Here is a 21,195-nt window from a genome sequence, read left to right on the forward strand (position 1 = left end):
TAGGAAACCGTAGAATACATACCCCCCCTACAAGTAAGAATTGTATGGTTGATAAATGCTGTAAAGAATGTTAAAGGAGTTACTTAGACTGGGATATAGGCTGGTCAGAGAAGGCTTTGAGAAGGTGATATTTGAGAACTGAATATTTTAAGAGAAGAGCCAGGGAGGTGAATTTCAGGTAGGGAACAAGCACAAAAACGTTGGTTAGGCTATGGATTGCTGACCATGATAAGAGTTCAAGAAGGAAATAGTTGAAAATCCAGAGGAATGTTCATTGAGAGCATTATATGAACCCTCCCTCCCATTGTGTGGATTTGGTCACTGACTGGGTGTCATGCAAATGGTCAGGAGGGGAGCAAACCTTACACATTCCCATTCTGCCTTTTGTGAGTAGAAAGCTTACAGGTCTCAAAAGTAGTTAGCATAAGTTATAATGCAATTGTCTGCCTGTACTTTGTATTGATAAGCTACTTTTTAAGTGATACTTTGTTAGAAATTGTCAATGAACTTGATAACATCAAAAAATGCAAGCAAATATTTTGGATTACTACAGCTGCAATGTGTGTGGAAATTGTAAAATTTTTACTCAAAGTGATTATGATTTTGTTTTGCGTATTAGTTGATTTTATAGCTAATGTTAATACATTCTAGAACTTTCTTTTTTTTTTTTTTTTTTTTGAGACGGAGTCTCGCTCTGTCGCCCAGACTGGAGTGCAGTGGCTGGATCTGAGCTCACTGCAAGCTCCGCCTCCCGGGTTTACGCTATTCTCCTGCCTCAGCCTCCCGAGTAGCTGGGACTACAGGCGCCAGCCACCTCGCCCGGCTAGTTTTTTGTATTTTTTAGTAGAGACGGGGTTTCACCGTGTTAGCCAGGATGGTCTCGATCTCCTGACCTCGTGATCCGCCCGTCTCGGCCTCCCAAAGTGCTAAGATTACAGGCTTGAGCCACCGCGCCCGGCCAACATTCTAGAACTTTCATATGGGAATAAAGTACCGATTTCATTATTCACACACAATATCTCAAAAGTAATTTTAAGTAAAATTTGAATTGAGGTTAGCTGATTTATTTTTGCTTATGTAAAAATCACGTAAGATTCACTGTTTTAACCATTGTAAAGAGTACAGTTCATAGACTTTTAGTACTTAGTGCATTCCTTTCTTTCCTTTTTTTCTTTTTGAGACAGTGTCTCACTATGTCACCCAGGCTGAAGTGCAGTGGTGTGATCCTGGCTCACTGCAACCTCTGCCTCCTGGGTTCAAACGATTCTCGTGCCTCGGCCTCCAGAGGAGGTGGGACCACAGGTGTGTGCCACCACGCCTGGCTAATTTCTGTATTTTTAGTAGAGATGGGGTTTTGTCATGTTGGCCAGGCTGGTCTCGAACTCCTGACTTCATGTGATCTGCCCACCTTGGCCTCTTCAGGTGCTGGAATTACAGGCGTGAGCCAACGTGCCCAGCCACTTAGTACATTTCTGGAACTTTTTCATCACTCTCAGAAAGAAACTCCATACCCATTAGCAGTAGTCCCGCCTCCTCTCCCAGCAACCTCTGGCAGCCAGCAGTGGATTTTCTGTCTTTGTGGTTTGGCCTGTTCTGGAGACTTCATAGCAATGGAATCCTGCAATATGTGGCCTTTGTGCCTCCCTCTTTCCCTAGGTATGTTTTCAAGGTTCGTCCATGCTGCCCCATGAAATCTTCTAGGTGGCTAAATATCCTATTGTAAGTATATACCATATTTCGTTCATTTTTTCATCATTTGATGGACAGTTGGGTTGTTTATTCTTTTTGGCTATTATGTATAATGCTGCTGTGAACATTTGTGTTCACGTTTTACATGAGAGCCTAGGAGGAGAATTGAATAATTCTATGTTTAACGTTTTGAGGAACCCACACTTGGCCTAAGTAGCTTTCCCACAATCGCTGTATGGGGTTTCCCGTTTCTTCATCTTCACCAGCGTCTGTTGTTTTTCTGCTTGTTTTTATTACAGTCATTCTAGTGGATTTGTCTTAACTTCACGTCTATGGAATCTTTAACAAGTACATATATTTTAACTTCCTATTTGTCACGTGGTACATTGTGTTTCATATGTAAGGGAAAGCGTATTTTTTAGGCAAATTCATAAATATAAGTTTGAAGTGGGAAGGAATGTATTATAGTTTTATTAATGTGCACATTTTCCTAATGTAAATACAGGAACAAGACAAGTGACTCAGTTGTTTTCATTATCTCATATTTGGGATTCTTGTTATTTATGTTACAAACTTTGTTTCTGGGTCAGACGCAGTGGCTCGTGCCTGTAATCACAGCATTTTTGGAGGCCGAGGTGGGTGGATCACCTGAGGTCAGCAGTTCAAGACCAACCTGGCCAACATGGAGAAACCCCTTCTGTATTAAAAATACAAAATTCCCTGGTCTTGGTGTTACGTGCCTGTAGTCCCAGCTACTTAGGCTGAGTCAGGAGTATCACTTGAGCCCGGGAGGCAGAGGTTGCAGTGAGCCGAAAGTGCACCACTGCACTCCATCCAGCCTGGGCAGCAGATTGAGACTCCGTCTCAAAAACAAAGAAACAAAAAACAAAAAAAACACTTTCTTTCACCGTTACTTGGCTATGTGTTCTAAGTACCTTTTGCTCAGTGCAGAGTGAAAGACCGTCTCTAGGAAACGAAGCCTTACTGTGTTCCAAGACTAGGGGCTGCTGCGTCCAGACGTCCTTCGTGGCCTAGGAAAGCCGTGCATTTTTTCATTGAGTATGTAAAGTCTTAGTGAAGTAAGCTGAATCAGTGCAACCATAAGCATACATCACATGGGATTTTGCAGTAATGAAGTTCACAGTTTTTACAACAGTGCAACTTTGTATCAAATAAAATACAGTACAATTTAGACGGACTTGGTTCTGAGGCAAATTTTCATGCTCTGAATTCATTCTTAGTCTTTAATCACAGGTTCATTATGGATGTGATTTAAACATTACATGTCAGTGAACATAAATTGTAACTTCAGACTGACATTCTAGTGTGGGTCTGGATGGACAGCTGTCTTACATGTTCATTTAAGAGGTATTTGGAGACTCTGAAGCTCTTTGTAAAGGGAAAAGTCTGTCTAAGCAAATGTTATTATCGATTTTTTTTTTTTTTTAAATTCCCACAAATTGAAAGACCGTTAGTGGAGAAGCTCTGTATCAAATTTAGGGGAGATAATCACAATCCAGAAAAATAAGAAATCTTTTCTCAAATCTTTAAACTGTAGATGCTGGAATTAAAAAAAAAAATCTTGCTTTTCCTGCAGAAAGTGAGTTGTTACTGGATGCTATGTTGTGTATTTTAGGAGGACACTGGCATGCTGTATATCCTTGCAGCAGCCCTCTGCAGACCCACGGACACCCCCTTCTCTTGTTGAAGCATCTTTCAGATGTGTTTCTTTGTAGCGCACTGAGAAGCAATTCCACTGTCTTCCGAGTTTACTGTTGGCCATGTAATTTTGTTTATGATGTGTTTGTGCTGGTGGTTTTTCTTGTGCTCTGCATTCTGACTCAGGAAGCCCATCTCCTTTTTCTATTTATGGTAATTACTAGAGAGCATTTTATTTTGGCCTGTGGGGCGTGTCCACTGTGTTTCTTTGTGTGGGCATGTATGTTAAAATTGGAAAGTGTTCTCTTTGAGGTCAGGGCTTTTGTAAGATGTTCTAAAAAGTTTGTCAAGCCCCAACTAGCTTTTAAAAAAATGTTGTTTGTGTACTATAACCTGTTTACTATTCTTATAAGCGTTTCTATCATCAACTTTAATGTTAGTAGGAAGAGAAACTGTTTCTCATCTTCATATATTGACTTTAATTAGTGATTAGTTTCTGGTGATGAGATATATTGAATCAAAGATGGTCTGGTTTTTCCAATCTCTCCTTTCTGCTATTATTAAATAGATGAAGAATCACAACACAGTTTCCTGATACTGGTACTAACACAGTGTTTTTGTGTTGATGGTGGATAAGGAATGAGTTACCTCTGACTCAGAGATTCAGGGTTAATGAGATTTTCCTCATTGAGTTGGAGCAACAGCAGCTTTGAATGGATGATAGCTGATTGATTCTGTTTCTTAAAGCCAATAGCTGCTCATTTTATGTTTCAATGAATGAAAACTTGTGTCCACTGTAACCTTTTTACTTTTTCTGAGAATAGTGAATTCTCATTTTCAGAGAATTACTGTCAAGAAAAATGTGTATCAGGCCATTCCTTCTGTGTGCTGTTTAAACAGCTGGTTTCCTTAGTTACAAAGGTTTCCCTTCTTTCTCTCTAGAGTTAGTTACTAAGCTTTTAACACGTACCAGTCTTGATGTTAAGCAGTTGTTGGAATATACATTGTTTTAATGCCATGAGGCTGATTTGGGAGGTGGCAGGACTGAATTCTAGAGCAGCCATTCTGAGTTTCTGAGATCTCTGGCACAGGCCATACCCGGACCAGTTAAGTCAATGTGAGGGTGAGGAAATCATTAGGTGGTTTCCAGGGCGGCCATGCCTGACCACTAGTGTTCTAGGAGTGTGCTCCCAGTGAGTGCTGCACAAGCTTGAACACAAACCACCAGCAGTGGCGATAAGAAGACTTGTTAGACAGATAGGAATGTGGCCTTCCAGGAAATAGAATAAAGAATGTTTTAGGGAGAATCTTTGCTTCAGGAGCTCAAGGTTTATGGAAGAAGAAATTCAAACCACAGTGTGTAGGTATAGCAGCAGGGCGTGACTCACAGGTAACTTTTCTGAGTGGGAATGATTTTCTGCAGTTTCCCTACAAGTCCTAGGGTTTACTCCTTTGGATGTTGCGCTGCTGTATACTGTCCCGGCAGCGTTTTTGACTGTACCTCCTGCCCTGATGTGACATCCAGAGGTTGCCCTTCTGGGTCCTTCCTGGATTCATTGACTGGAGAGAAAGTTCATTTCACTGCCACACACATCTTTCTGATTTGCAGCCGCCTGAAACCTGAACAGTCTTGGTGTTGCTCAGGAGAGTATCATGACTATATTTTTAGCTACCCGCGTGGGCAGGGCCTAGGCCAGTGTCACTTCACTCACTTGGCCTCTGCATTTTTCTTATTTGCATTGAAAGCCTAAATATAAATAAGGCTATCTGTGGTAGGGGTGGGGGTGTGTGTTAGAGAGAGGCAGGTGGGGTTGATGATAACCTCAGTGGGTATTAGAATTTCCTCACCAGCAGTGATGGATGGATTTCCTTTTTTCTTTTTCTTTTTTTTTAAATTTGAGATGGAGTCTCACTCTGCCTACCAGGCTGGATTGCAGTGGTGCGATCTCTGCCTCCCGGGTTCGAGCAGTTCTCCTGTCGCAGCGTCCCGAGGAGCTGGGACTACAGGCACCTGCCACCACACCTTGCTAATTTTTGTATTTTTAGTGGAGACGGCATTTCACCTTCCAGGCCAGGTTGGTCTTGAACTCTTGACCTCAGGTGCTCTACCTGCCTCGGCCTCCCAAAGTGTTGGGATTATAGGCGTGATGAATTTCTACGTCCTCCCCTGTTACATTAGCAAAATCTCATCTCATGAGTTAGGGCTTGTGATGTCAAATGTAGATTTTCAGAGAATGGCTCTTGAGTAATTTCTCTTTCTATCCGAGACTCTTCTGTGTTAGTCATTCTTTATATTTTATACATTTCTATTTTATTCCTTTATAGTATTTATTTTATTTTATTTTTTTATTTTATTTCATTTTTGAGACTAAGTCTCACTGTGTAGCCCAGGCTGAAGTGCAGTGGCACGATCTCTGTTCACAGCAACCTCTGCCTCCTGGGTCCTGGGTCAAGCAGTTCTCCTGCCTCAGCCTCTCAGTAGCTGGGATTACAGGCACATGACACCATGCCCAGCTAATTTCTGTATTTTTTTTATAGAGATGGGGTTTCACCGTGTTGGCCTGGCTGGTCTTCAACTCCTGACCTCGTGATCTGCCCACCTCCACCTCCCAAAGTACAGGGATTACAGGAGTGAGCCGCTGTGCCCGGCCTATTTATTGTATTTTTGTGAGACAGGGTCACACTCAGTCGCCCAAGCTGGAGTGCAGTGGCTCGATCATAGCTCACTGTAACCTCAGAACTCCTGTGCTCAAGCAGTCTTCTCACCTCAGCCTCTAGAGTGGCTTGGACCACAGGAATGTGCCATCATGCCTAATTTTAAATTTTTAGCTAATTAAAAATTTTTGTTGTAGAGATGAGAGTCTCTTGCTCTATTGGCCAGGGTTGTCTTGGACTCCTGGGCTCAAGCAGTCTTCTTACCTTAGCCTCCCAATGTGTGAGAATTACAGACAGGAGCCATTGCACCCAACCTAGTCTTTATATTTTAAAGCGTCGTTTTCCCAAAGGTTCTGAAAACCTTGTTAGCTAAAAAAAGGCACAGCGAGATCCGCCAACCTTGACTTGGATTCACTCTTGACTTTTAAATCAATACGTAAAGGCTTTTGTTTTGTTTTGTTTTTTGTTGTTTTGCTCTTCAGTAAATTAGGGCACCTAAATTTAGATTGTGAGTTTCAATTAAAACCACCCAACTACATTCATGTCTCTGGACTGAACTGATACTTTCTCTAGGGTCTGTAACAGGTAACAGCACATTGAAAAATTCAGTGGAGGTGACTCTCTTTACTGAGATGAAAACCTTTGGATGTATTGCTGTTTCATACACTCCACATCCAGTCTCTCAGCCTTCTCTTGGCCCAGTCTTGTTCCAGAATATAACCAGTTGTCAGTCTTTTGCACCAACCTGGTCCTCATCTCTTGTACAGGTAACTGCCTCAGCCTCCCTTGTTTTTCCACACCACCGTCCCCCGTGATTTACCCTCAACACTGCAGTCAGTGCTCAAAGTCTGCTACTTCTTTGCTTCCAAGTCTCCAGTGGTTTCCCATGTAGAGCAAATTTGTTATTTTCCCCACTTCCTCCTCTGTCCTTTCACACACATCACCCGAAGTGTAAATGGTAAATTTCTACATACATCCACTTTGCTTATAACACATCTTTTGTTTCTTGTATGATTGCAAATTGTAAAGATAGGAAGAATTGTAACTTTGCTTCTTGATAGCCATATTTGCATTCCCTAGCAACTTTAACTTAAAATGAGGTTGTAGGTATGCCATGCCACCTTTTTTTGGGGGAGGGGGTGATCAGTCCTCATGGCTTTGGGTAAGCATGAATTTCTTCATGAAACCCCCAAACTGCCACATTATTCCAGTGTTATAGAGCTAAACATAACTGCAAGAAACCTCATTCTGCATAAAGGAAGAAATGTTGGAACTGGCTGGGATGCACGGACCAAAGAAAAGGTTCAGTTTTGTTTAGGTAGGTGAAACAATGGTGATTGTTGCAAAGTATTGTTAGAGATAGTTAAATCTTGTCTTTGGAGGGGGAGGAATTTTTTTTTTTTTTTTTTTTGAGCCGGAGTCTGGATCTGTCTCCCAGGCTGGAGTGCAGTGGCGCGATCTCAGCTCACTGCAAACTCTGCCTTCTGAGTTCAAGTGATTCTCCTGCCCCAGCCTCCGGAGTAGCTGCAACTACACATGTACCAGCATGCCCCGCTAGTTTTTGTATTTTTAGTGGGTTTCACCATGTTGGCCAGGCTGTCTTGAACTCTTGACCTCAGGTGATCTGTGTGCGCTGCCCCTCTCCCCTCCGCCCCCAGCCTCTCAAAGTGCTGGGATTACAGGCGTGAGCTGCCGTGCCAGGCCTGGAAGAGGAGCAATTTAACTTGTTGAAAATATATCAGTTTAAATGTTATTGAGGTCTTGTCCCAGGGTTACATAGGATCATGGATTCTTTGCAATACAGAATGAACAGCCAGCCTTAGGTCATTAAGTGAAACAGACATAGCTGGTAAATCAAGACTTGTTTATTTCTAGGTGCCAACACATTGGTATGAAAAAGAATTGAGAATGGACTTTTATTCTTGTCTCTTGAGAAAGGCAGCTCTGTTTACTGTAGCATTACTATTGAAGTCATGATTAGTATGCAGTTAGTAAACACTGGCATTTGTTTGGACGTGGGGTCTGAAGATGAGAGCTTTTGCCCCTAGGAGATTCTCATACCTTATCAATTAGGGATGTTGGTAGTTGTGTGGAAATTAAAGCCTGTAAGGGAAGTTAGACTGATGATAGGCCTTTATGGCTCTGCAAGGAAATTCAGAGGTTTCTTCTGCAGATTCTGGGGAGGCATGGAAAGGCTTCGGTAGGGGAAGTAGTGACACGGATGGAGTCATTGCAGCGTAGCTGTGTTTGTAGAGAAAGAACGTGGGATAGATGGTTGAAATTGAGATTAGTTGGTGGTAGAGACATTTTAGATTTCTTCTCTTTGGAAAGAAATGAGATTTCTGTTTTAAATATGTATCCAAGGAGTTGAGAGACAGGCAGATGTCAACAATGAGAAAGAAAGTGCCAAGTCCAGTTTAGATTTCTAGACCAAAGCAGCCAGGAGGGTGGTGTGGAGAGGGTTGTGGTGGGGAGGGAGGAGATTGTCAAGAAGATGATTTAGTAGTCATCGGTATTTAGATTATGATTGGAGATAAGGGGAGGTCAGAAGAATCAAACTTGAAGGTGGTGGGGGTGATGAAACAGCAGAAAAGGTATTTTAGTGTGGCAGGAAATCCAGGGGAGAGTCCAGTTGCCAATAAAAAGTTTGCGTTCAATTTGGCAATTACAGTGTTTCTCATGGCAGAACAGTTTTCCTGGAAGACTAGGATGAAAGTTGAATACACTGTATGTCTGGTGTTCGAACACCAGCACTTCTCACATGTAATCCCTGAACCAGCAGCATTAGCTACACCTGAGAGAATCTCAGCGAAAGGAGGCTGTGCACAGTGTGTGTTCACAAGCCCTGTGTTTCTGATGTCTGCTCAAGTTTGCCACCATTGCCTTAGACAATTTTTGTTTTACATATGAGCCACTGTAAGATTCACAGAATTTCAGAATTGGAATCCAGGCTTCTTTGTACCTCTCGCTCACTGTTCTCTTTCCACCTGCTACCTGTTTCCCTGTGTTGTGTCTTGGAATGGCTTTCAAGTGCCTGCTGTGTGCTGGACTCATTGCTATGTGGCAGGAACATAAAAGGCTTGTGAGACACAGACTAGTCAGGATGTGATCTGTACTACTTCACACCTCTGAACCTCAGTTTCAGAATTTAAAAATGTTTGTGTAATAAGTATGCTAGTTGTAAAATGTGGAAGACAATATGTACAGGAAATGTGTGTGGCCTGTCGCTTGGTGGACACACGTTATTAGTGGGAAATGCTGTTTGGAGGGGAAATGGGCATCAGAATGGTTTCTGGAGACCCATACCTGTAATGAAAGGACGCCAAACCCAGGGTGGTTGTTAATTATTGGAAGGGCTGGAGGACACAGGAAGGGGTTAAGGCGTGAGACAACTTCACCTGTTTCTGGAAAAAATAAGGCAGTATGTCAGTTTATGTTAAGTCCAAGGACAGAGTTTATTTGTAGACTTTCTGTTAGTGTGGAAATTTGCATAAGATAGACAAAAATAAATGGGTGGTTTGTAATATAACATGACCAGAGATAACCAGTCTTGTGACAATATACGTATACTTCTGCTTATTTCCTTGCTGGGGTTAGGGTGGGGTAGTCAGTCAGGCACTGATCTCATAAAATGATCCCCCAGCAGTGCCCTGGGTCCTGGTGGAAGAAACAGCAGCCATCGCCCACAGGTCCATAATTCTAACCAGCTCTGTGAGTAAGGGGCAACCGTGAATCAGATCAAGCTGGTTTGGGCCACCCTGTGGGTACTTGGAGACTGGCTGGTGGAGAGGACTGGCTTTTGTCTGGCCTTAATCCCGGAGGCTTTATTTTGTAGTGGTTTCTTTAGGAAAGGATTTGAAGGCATAGGAAAACAGTGTGTCTTCAAGGCTTTGCGGACAGACTTTACTTCATCTTCAGAATGTCATATACGTTTCCTGCAAAACCTCTAGAGGCCAGATGTCGCCCGCAGGATTGGAACCACTTCCAGCCAGGAGAGTTGTATGAGTGGATGTCTGCACTTTGAATAGTTCTTGCCTGCTTTAGACTCGAATTTTCTTGTGAAAGGTTTCTTGTCTCCCACGGTTTTCTTGCTAAATGGAATAACGCATAAGGCACATACTTTGAAGACTCAGGGATGTAGTAAAATGCACTATCGCATAACACACAATGTCAATTGAAACCCCTATCCAGTTGAACACAGATATGTCAGTGCTGTCCAAAAGAACTTCTTGTGATGACGGAGGTCTTCTGTAGCTGTGCTGTCCATTGACAGGTGGGGGGGATTGTGGCCATTGAGTAACTGAAGTGTGACCAGCATGACTCAAGGAGCTTAATTTTAAATTTTAATTGAGTTAATTATAAGTACTTACGTGTGACTAGTGGCTACTATATTAGACGGTGCAGATTAGAATGTGGCATTTGGGGATTTTTTGGGCGTATATTATAATGAACATAAAAAGGCATTAGTGATTAAAAGATCTGAATTTTAGAATTTCTTTTTAAATAAATTAATGTAAATTCCCAAGGAAATTCTAGTAACATAAATTCCCAAAATGAAGTCATGTAGTTGCACACTGGCCTTGGTGATGTTGAACTGTCTATTTATTTGATTTGATTTTTGAAGACACTGGCCAATCATTTATTTGTAATTTGATTTCCCCGCCACCACTCCTCCAATGAAGGTAAATTGACAATCCAGGTTTCTGTTAGATGCTGAAAGATAATCCTCCTGTAGATGTTGGGTCTTTTTTGATTACGCTGAAAAAGCGAACTGTCAGATCCAGCACTGCAGGAGGGTTTAATGCCGAGTTGCTTGGTTCTGGCTGCTCTGTTCCCTGACTGCACCCTTTAACTATGAACGTGTGGACGTCTTGCTGCCATGCTGCTGCCTTGACGACGGCGGATGTCTGACATGCTCAGACGCAAAAGAGCTGACTTGGCAGCTGCCCAGCAGATTTTTATAAAGGCTCAGTTGGTGGCCGGAGATTCAGCCTGTCAGAGTTGTGTTATGCAATAAATCGTTTTCAGCAGAAGTTCTTAATCCAATTTCAGCTGTAGCTTTTTTTTTTTTTTAAATAGGCGGTAATCAAAGATAAGTACACATTATTTAATAGGAGTTTGGAAGAAGTAAAACTCTCCTTGCATAAGCATTTTTAGGCCGTTTACTTTAACCCGGGAAGCATGTCTGTCTGAAGAAATTTGCTACTTGAAGTGCTTTTAATTTAAACCCTAGGCAAGGGAACATCATTCCCAAGTTCAGTAAATAAGTTTATTCTCTTAGGATGTTTCCTGGCCCCTTATTTCCATTTGTGAATGTTACCCAGGCTTCACCTCATTTGAATATTGACAGACTGCTTTTTTCTGGAATTAATTGGAAATTATTAGTACTACTGTTACTTTGTTAAAAGGGAAGAAAAGGTTATTTTAGACAAAGTTGAATTTGTACCTTTCTCATTTTCCTTCATCACCCCCAACCCCGTTTTTGTTTATACTTAATCTGTGGCAAGAATCAACGTTCCCTCCCAATTTTTTATGGTGCTTTCATTTTTCTCTCAAACTGTTGCTGGAACAGGTTTGGCATATTAGGCGGCTACAAGCTGTTTCAAGTAGGGTGATTTAACAGCAGGTATATGAGAAACACGTTCTGAAAATAAAAGGCATTCATGTACAGGAGTCCAGTCATTTATCCCTGAGAGGAGGAAATAGCTATCAATCCTTTCCTTGTCCATGGGCCTAGTTTTTTTAGAATGTTTTTTTCATTTGCTATTCAGCTCTGTACAGCTGTTATTCATATCCACCACCCTTAATCCCATGATATGACATTCCATGTTGGTCCTTTGGGCATTGAAGTCAGGAATAGCACTTCTTTTTCTTTTTGAAAGTAGCCACCTCCTTCCACCTGTATTGCTCTGGCAAGGTGGCCGGGAATAGGATATATGCAGGGGGTTGGGGTTGGCAGCTCATCCAATTGCCTTGTCTTAGCATTTCTGTAAATTTTTATAAAGAGGCTGTGTGTTAGGAGATCTTCCTACCTGTGATCCTGAGTGCTCCTTTCCTTGCATCTCCCATGCCCCCGTCAATTCGAAGGCGATTTTTGCATATCAGCGTTGGTTTTAGGTACTACAGGTTGTGAAGAGCCTTTGATGTCCTGTGCCCCTGCCCCGTGGAAGCAGGATTGGTTTTTGCAGCACCTTCCGTAACTGCGCCTAGGTTGCCACCTTCTGCCTCTTTATCACCAGGTTGTTATTTAAAACATTGGTGGCGGATCTGAATTCCAACTTTAGAACAGATGTGTGTCACTCTTCCAGTCCTGCTATGTCTATGTTATATTTATTTGTTTTATAATATTTATTGTAGTAGCTTTATTTCTGTTTGGTGATATGGTTAAAAAAAAGTCTTTGTGTCATTGTAGGCTTTTTTTTGTTTGTTTGTTTTTAATTGATTCAGATCTCCTGGAAGGGGCCTGGTAGAGTTGGTTGACCCATGACCCAGTTTCCACGGGCTGTTTCCCTGTCATTATTACCAGTGCCCTTGATTTGGATAATAAATGACTTGACCACTGTACCTGTGATGCATAAGTGTCTTAGGTAGTTTGCCTGCAAGTGATAGGAAATTAACTATCTTCCATTTTTAAATAGATGTAATTGTCAGAAAATTGATTTTTATTTGATCAGAAATGTGTTTTCCTTTAACCCATGCTTTTTCATCTTTGTTTCCTTCTCCCAACTCAAGATGGCCTGAATTTGAAACCATAATAAAAAACCAAGGTATGAACAAATTGCATAACGACGGTTTGCCAATTCTAGGCCAGTAATAGAAAATTCCTACCCCTACTCCCACTTCTATCCCCACTACTACTAATAGTATTTTTTTCATATATTATTTACATTAAGCCTCTAAAAACCAATAATTTTAATTTTGCTTTTACCTAGGAGTCATTATGAGTTACATATTTAACATTTCTGGCTACTAATACGTTTCTGAGTTTTGAAATTTTACTTCCTGATCTGGCATTTGCCATGGACTGACTACCGATGCCACATTTGTGTCAAGACACTGGAATTCATCTCTAAAAAATAACTAAAAGTTTCATGATTACTTCCTTTCTCCCATGCCTTTGAATCTAAAGGGAGAAAGCGGCAGTGTGGACCTTATACTCAAGGAAGGCTGAGCAGAGAAATCATGATTATTAAATGCAGGTGGTGCTGAGCTCAATGCCCAGCAGTGAGCCCCCAGGAGAAGTTTGCTGTTAGTACATTCATGGTGGAGTTTTCAAGTCTTTCCAATCTTTCCAGGTGACTCCAAGTATCAGCCTCTGGGTGGCACCCATTCTGCGAGCTTTACTGACCTGGATGTCCCTGTTTTATTGCCCTAATGTACTTGAGTCCTCTTGAGATTTTCAGCGCCCATATGTTTGAAGAGTTGGCTATCACTGGAGAACAGCAGCCTATAAAGGCTTTTCCTTGGTGGGTGAGCCAGCCAACCTTGACAGATTACAAGAACTCTTGGTGTAGTTAGATACTATATCAAAACAATCTAGTTTTTAAAAGTGTGGATCATGTACCTTCTTGTCTTGTAAAGCAGTTCATTAACCTGGTCTGAATACAACTTGATTATGGACACATAGCTTTCTGTCAGTGGCCTGTACAGGGTTTTAATTTTATGTTTGTTGTTTTTTGTCTTTCAAATGAGTAGAGGAGAGCATCACAGGAAAATAAAATTGTATCACTGGGAGCTGTGCTTTTGGTTGGATTGGGTCCTTCATTTGGTTCTTGTTTCACGGTGGTGCAATACTTTTACTTGCTTCCTCCCCATCCCCGCAAAGAAACAGTCATCATGGAGGGTATAGTTAACTGCAAGCTCATGAGATCCTGCAGTGTAATGAGACTGTGCGTGGAAACAGAATTGTCTTCTTATATGTGTTGGATGCCTTCTGGAGGATTATTCACATGTCTGAATGTATATTTAATTCTGGTTGTTGGGTTTTAAAGAGAAGTCATTCCAAGTTGAGTAACCAAAGGAGGAGGGTTTGAGAGACAGTGTCACATAAGGAATGATGAAAGGACTCTCATTACTTAGTGCCGTGCCCTTTTGGGTGTTTTCCCCTGTGCTCTCTGATCCCTGAAGAGGAGTCAGAGGAAGATTTCTCAGGGTGTATTTTTATAGACACCTGAATTCTGACAGTAATACTGGCCACACGAGATGGACGTTTGAAGCATTCGTCTTGGAGGTTTCATCTTTTCTTTCTGATGGAATATGGGCACAGGATGGGGTCCCATTTTGCAGAGCAGAGCTTCTGAAACTTGAGTGTGTATAGGAATCGCCTGGGCATCAGTGCAGATTCTGAGCCCCTAGACCTGGAGGGGACCCAGGAGTCTACGTTTCTAACAGGCTGCGGTTAAGGTACAGGTGGTCTGTGGGCCACAACTTGGAGTTCCAAGGCTGTGGAAGGATATGTTGACTCTCTAGCCTGGACGGTCAGCTGTGGAGCGTTGTTCCGTGGTGGTGTCTGATAAAAGGCATGTGATGCTGTCATGCGCTTACTTTCTGAGCTCTGGTATTGTATGTGTCTATTATAGAACTTGGAGCAGTGAGGGATTCTGTTCTCCTTTTTGCCTTTTAGTAAAAAGATTCAGAGTCCGGCTTAGAGAGAAACGTATCCTTCCATATCCTTGCAACACCAAGTTCTGGCCCACAGACCACCTGTATCTTCACCACTTGGCATAATGCTTTTTACTAATTCTAGTAAAAAATATTATGAGCATATACAAGTTTGATTCCTGACCAATTGCTAGTTTTGATAAGAAATTCTATTATTTTCAAAAGTGGCAATAATCCTGCAGTTTAAAAGGAGCCATCACTTTTCCGCTAAGGGGCGTAATCCTGTGTCCTCTATATTAAGCTGACCAGCAAACCAGAATGGATGGGGCGCTTGCTTTTGGGGGCCATTCCAGAGCAGGCCAAGAAGAAGTCTCTATTTTTTGTGCTGCGCTGTCAAACCCTGACTGAATCCACCTGCTGGGGAGCTGTGAGGCCTGAAGTGGTTTATAGAAGGCGAAGGGGATAATTTGGATTTTCAGACGGTGAGGTGCAAATGGGATATTAGTTGACTTAAACATATGATTGGGAATGAATTATTGGATTTAGAGGGTGAGGCAAGAGCATCATGAGAGATTGCTGGAAATATAGGAGATGTGGTAAATAGGGTAGGGTAGGAGAAGAGTAGCTGGAATAATTGGTCAACATTTAGCAAAAGGGAGTGTGACAGAGTTGTTACGTATGTAAGACTATGTGGACATCTGGAATGGCACTTTTTCTTGCAGGGAACACTGCAAAGTGGCTGAGGGAGGAGTGTTAGCAGCCACTGTGGAAGAAGGATGTCTCCACTAGGACACCAGCCTCTGCTGAGAATCAGAGGTGTGGCTGAGCCCCTTGGGATTAGTCTCTGTGGGGAATGTTTTATGAGGATAGCAGTGTGACTTCCGGCACTGGATGTTAGACACTGAGATTAGACACTGGCAGGGCAAGTAGGGGTAAATAAATGTCAGTGGGAACAGTGAGACTGAGCTTCATTGAGTTTCTAATTGATTCCAGAAGTATTTATTCAGCTCTTACTATATCAGCCATGTTTTGGGAGCTGGGATACAGTGGTGAACAAGAGAAATGATTTCCTTGCCCCATGGTTAAATGGCTAATTAAATAAGACAGCTGTTGAGAAAGAAAATGGAAAGGAAGCTCTGTACTGGATGTATGAGTTTGCTTGACCTCTGATGATAGAGATGTATTTTTTTTTTTTTTTTTTTTGAGACTTGCTGGAGTGCCCAGGCTGGAGTGTGTAGTGCCGCTGTCTCAGCCCACTGCAAGCTGGGCCTCCCGGGTTCAAGCCATTCTCCTGCCTCAGCCTCCCTAGTAGCTGGGACTATAGGTACCCGCCACCATGCCCAGCTAATATTTTGTATTTTTGTTTGTTTGTTTGTTTGTTTTTAGTAGGGATGGGGTTTCACCTTGTTAGCCAGGATGGTCTCGATCTCCTGACCTCATGATCCACTTACCTCAGCCTCCCAGTGCTAGGATTACAAGCATGAGCGACCACGCCTGGCCATATCTGGGCTGTTTTTAAGAGCGTTCGGTACTGGTTGATCCTGAGTGAAGAATGATATAGCCAGAGCAGAGTTAGCATTAAACTGGAAGGCTATTTCTTCTGGCCTTCCTCTCCCGCATCTTGGATAGGTTGAGTGCAGGCACACCTTTGCTGTCAGCATCTGGGATTCTGCTAGAGGGGTATAAGGTTAGGATGATTCCCCATGACTCTACAATTGGGAAAGGCAGCTTAATTGGGACTATTTGGAATTATTACCTACTGGTCTATCTCTTGTGAACAGCACAGAGTCAACTCATCTGCTATATTTGTGTCTTGCATCAGCATTGAGGGAGCAGGTGACAAGTCTCAACCAGCACTGTAGATTACAAAAGAACGCTTGTGTGTTGTGTGTGTTTTAAGTTTGAATTTTAATGTGTAGCATTTGAAACCCCATAATCTGTGTCATGGATTTGCTTCTCCTGTATTTAAAATACTTTCTAGGTGTAATGAAGCTGCTTATGTCAGTAACTGAACCTTAAATGCACTTCCTTTGCTGCAGTTTTCATCTCACATGGTTTATGTTTTAATTAGACATTAGTTGTAGGGGAATAATTCTCTCAACTGGAGCCTGAAGTCAGGGTGAAGGCACCAGCCTGCACAGGATGCAATAAATCGCCATGGGAGTTTTACATTGAAAGCTATTTTGGGGCCTTATAATTTATAAACTGTGTACATGTAGGAAATAATAGTTTATCATCTCACGTCATTGTTTGTTGTGGAGATTCGAACAATGAGAGTAGGAACCTGATGGTGATGAAGAGAATTCTGTCTGACAGCCTTTATGAATAGACTGAGGCTGTTGAAGAGGTGGATTTCAGCCTAATAAGCATAAACTCCTCCTGCAGTTAACACTATCATTCAGTTGCAGCTAATGTATTAGGAGAGCTTTCTTGCAAACCCAAGGGAGTTGCTGTAAAGATTAATTCAGCTACATCATGCTTTTCATGTGTTGTGGTGTCAAGCCAGGCGTTTTACTCAGGTTGGTCATTTGGGTTCCTGCATTTTTCTGGTTTTTAAGCATTTGATTGGGAGGGTCTCCAGTGACCTACACTCAGTAGCAGGTTAGAAATTGTGTTTCTGTTGTTAGGTTGAGGCAAGGTTTACTGGCTTCTCTTAGCCTTCATGTCCGAACCCTGACCCCTACCCTGGTCTGTGGATGTCTTGCTGTCTTGGGGAAAACAGTTCCTTCTTCTAGAGGCACTGCCCAGCAATCGGAAATCTCAGCCTGGCAGGCATCTGTGAGTGAAGGATGTCAAGGAGAAGGTGGAAATCCTAGTTCTCTTAGGCCTTTCTTCCTCTTGCTGTAGAAGATGGAGAATTACTCTCATTCTAGGAAATCCTTGAAGCTTAATGAAAGTGCAGCTTAAGTTATTTAGGGCTTAGAGTCTCTATGTGGTTGGATTTCTAAAACGAAGTTTGTATTTATGCAGAGTATAGGAATGTAAGTGCTGGAGGAGACCTCAGATCATCTAGACTTCTCATTGAATCCCATGAAAGTTTTCCCTGATCCTTCAGTGTTAGGGAGGAAAAACCAATTCTTTGATATAAACCAGTAAAACAGCATCAGACTGCCCATGAGATATTCGGCCTTCTCCTTGAACAAAGGGAACCTGAATATCCAAAATACCCAAAATCATGATTTTACCTGGGATATTAATGTTTTTATTATAATAATAATAATTATTTTTAGACAGAGTTTTGCTCTGTCTCCCAGGCTGGAGTGCAGTGGCATGATCTCAGCTCAGTGCAACCTCCGCCTCCTGGGTTCAAGCAATTCTCCTGCCTCAGCCTCCTGAGTAGCTGGGACTACAGGTGTGCACCACCACTCCCAGCTAATTTTTGTAGTTTTTTAGTAGAGACAGGGTTTCACCATGTTGACCAGGATGGTCTCAATCTCTTGACCTTGTGCTGCGTCCGCCTTGGCACTCCCAAAGTGCTGGGATTGCAGGCATCAGCCACTGCGTCTGGCCGTTTTTCTTATTCTTCTAAGGCCGAAAGTATCAGTGCTCAAATGCTTTCTTTTCTTTCCTTTCCCTTTCCCTTTCCCTTTCCCTTTCCCTTTCCCTTTTCCCTTGTCTTGTCTTTTCCTTTTCCTTTTCCTTTCCTTTCCTTTTCTTTTTTTTTTTTTGAGACTGAGTCTTGTTCTGTCACCCAGGCTGGAGTGCAGTGGCACGATCTCAGCTCACTGCCACCTTTCTGTCTAGGTTCAAGTAGTTCTCCTGCCTCAGCCTCCTAAATAGCTGGGATTACAGGCGCATGCCAACACGCCCGGCTAGTTTTTGTATTTTTAGTAGAGATGGGATTTCACCATGTTAGGCTAGTCTCGAACTCCTGACCTCGTGATCTGCCCATCTCGGCCCCTAAAAGTGCTGGGATTACAGGCACCCGGCCTGCTTTCATTTCTAAAATGAACTTTTATAAAATGCTTAAGTCTTTGATGTAGGTGTGTGAATGTAAGTCCTTCTTAGATTAACAGTGTATGGATAGCTACAGAAGAGAACCTCTCAATATCCTTAGCCATGTGAATCATCATCTATTAATAAGAACTGTAATGACTTAATCTTGCTGGTTCTTTAAACATGTATCTCTTCCCATTTACCTTGCTTTAGTGACTGTTGTCAACCATGTCTGTCTTTCCACCTCTTGCTCTGCCTCAAGTCCCTGTATAATTTTTTCTTCCCTCTTTAGTGCTGTCTTTCTTTATATCTTTATGACTGGAATTGCTGGAATAGTCTCTGGGCTGGCTATTCATTTTTGGTCATCTCTGCATTCATTCTGTTAATTCTTAAGAACTTGTATTTGATCTGGAGCAACAGACGTGAGGTTGCCAGTTTGAAATGAGGCCTTCAAGATCTGTCATTAATGTGTACATTGCCTCCTTCTGCAGTAATCTCTCCTTTTATTTGGGATTCTTTTACTTAAGTGGCCAATGAGGATGCAGTTCCACATCTTCTGACTGGACTGTAAATTTCTTGAGTGCACGGCACCTATATCTGCTATATCCTTTGAACTCCCAAGGGAGACAGCAACATTTTTAAGAATTCCGTACATATTTGTATTGCAGTGTACGTTCTGGCATTGCTCACTTTATAAAACTCAAGTAAAATGATTCATTATCCTTCTAGTTGTGGGTATAACAACACCTTTTTCTGAACTTTGTCAGAAGTATAAAACTGTATTACTAGTTGATGAACATATTTGGGTTTGGGGCTTATAAAGAAGTGAGATGGTTGTGTGTTGCTTTCATTCTTTTTAACAGCCTGTGGATTCACTTTTGTTCGAGGCCTGTTCAGAAAGGTCATTGTCCCTTTACCTTAAGGGTATAATTCTGACCTTCAGAACTGGGTCGTGGTCACACAGTACTTGTTTGGCAATTCCTTTACAATAAAGTTTATTTTGACTCTGAATATTGGCTTGCTTTCTATTCAGTAACTCCTCTCTTTTCTTATGTTTCTCCAGGATGACAGTGATGGGATTCCGTGGTCAGAAGAACGGGTGGTACGTAAAGTCCTTTATTTGTCTCTGAAGGAGTTCAAGAATGCCCAGAAGAGGCAGCATGGGGAAGGCCTTGCTGGGAGCCTGAAAACTGTGAATGGTGAGTTGACTCTTGGAATATCTCATTGGAATGTGCGATATCTCTGGGCATGGACTTGGTTCTGAATTGGACGTGTTCTGGCAGCTTGTGCTTCCTAGTCTAGGCACCTAAGGGCAGTCTGTGGGCTAGGTGAATCTGCACTCCGGACATACTGTTGGGTTTATGGACTTATTTTTATGTTCCGCGTTATATAGTGGACAAAATACCTTAGTCTGTTCTGTAGGTCCTGTCTTGCTGGTTTTTCTCTGTGTATATGTCTTTCCACACTGGTATGTGAGCAGAACTCTTTGATGATCTTGCTGAAATGTGAAGTCTTTAGTTCTTGTTCCTGGGTTGTATAGGAAATAGTCTGAATCTTTCTGTCTACTGCTTTTCCTGCTCTCTGGCTCAACAGCTTTCTCATCCCTTCTTCCTTCCTTGCTGGGCAGGTTCCTGCAGTGGGACGGCTTTGCATACCTCTAGAAGTGTGCTTCTTCCTGTATGGTTATCACATGACTCCTTGATGCCTGAAAAGAAGCTTGTTCCTATCTGAGTTTGTTCTCATGTCTGTTTTGAACAGGGTTCGTAGGGTACAGATGAAGTCATCCAACAAAAAGTATCTGCGGACAAACATTTGCTTGTAGTTTACTATTTTATTTCAAGGGAATGCAGTGACATTCTCTAACCTTCTTGTGCACTTCTCAGGATTACAGTTAAAGTGAATGAATTGACCGTGTTTTGGTTTATGCTTCCTTGGGGGCAGGGAGATGAGAAAGAGCAGGTTCTGTTCTTTTTTGAGAGCTGTGGCTCTGGTCTTAGGAGAGTCATCACACATGGGGTACTTGACAGTTTGTCAGGGTGCGGAAGGACAGGTTCCCCATGGCTTCCAGTTTTCCCCCACCACCTTAGTTGTAAGGTGAGTTGTCTGGCAGCCTCCTGTTGGAACTAGTGCTCACAGGCACTAGTGCACAACAGCACCTGTTTGCTGCTCTGTTTCTGTGGGGCCATGGCAGAATTTCCTGAGATGACCTCTCTGAACTCCACCATTCACCCTAGTTGTGCTGTCTCCTTCCACTGTTGCGTGACTTGAAACAAGAGCCTCTGTCCACCCTCCCGGGTTTTCTTTCTTATGGGTGACTTGCCTTTGGAGGTCAACCATTAAGGCCATAGTGGCTCAGTCATGTGTGCGTCCCTCAACAAATCTCAGCCAATATGTATGGGAAAGGCCTATTTTGAGTATTAACATTTGCAGAAAACAAAATAAGTTGTGGAATCTATTGCCATAGCATCCAATTTAGACCCTCATAGCCGCTTTCCTAAAAGGCACTCTGCCTTGTTATGTGGGTCTTCAGCAGATAGGAACCCTAGCCATTCGTTGCTTGTAGTACAGTAAACTAAAAACCTTGTGTCTAGTTGGAGAACATTAGATGTTTTATATATATATAGTTCGTGTTTATTGTTATTGATTCACGTTGAA

The 21,195-nt window shown here is 42.3% G+C and overlaps 1 protein-coding gene across 2 annotated transcripts in view; it reads left to right on the forward strand.

Annotated features, from left to right (window-relative positions):
• JARID2 (jumonji and AT-rich interaction domain containing 2) overlaps positions 1-21,195 on the forward strand; it is a 277,495-nt gene that overhangs the window by 109,649 nt on the left and 146,651 nt on the right. For both annotated transcript variants that reach the window (XM_025383086.1, XM_025383087.1), the window contains exon 2: positions 19,604-19,739. In XM_025383086.1, coding sequence (XP_025238871.1) covers positions 19,604-19,739 — 136 coding nt within the window. The remainder of the gene's footprint in view (positions 1-19,603; positions 19,740-21,195) is intronic.

Source organism: Theropithecus gelada, chromosome 4, assembly GCF_003255815.1.
Source record: "Theropithecus gelada isolate Dixy chromosome 4, Tgel_1.0, whole genome shotgun sequence".
NCBI classification, from domain to species: Eukaryota; Metazoa; Chordata; class Mammalia; order Primates; family Cercopithecidae; genus Theropithecus; species Theropithecus gelada.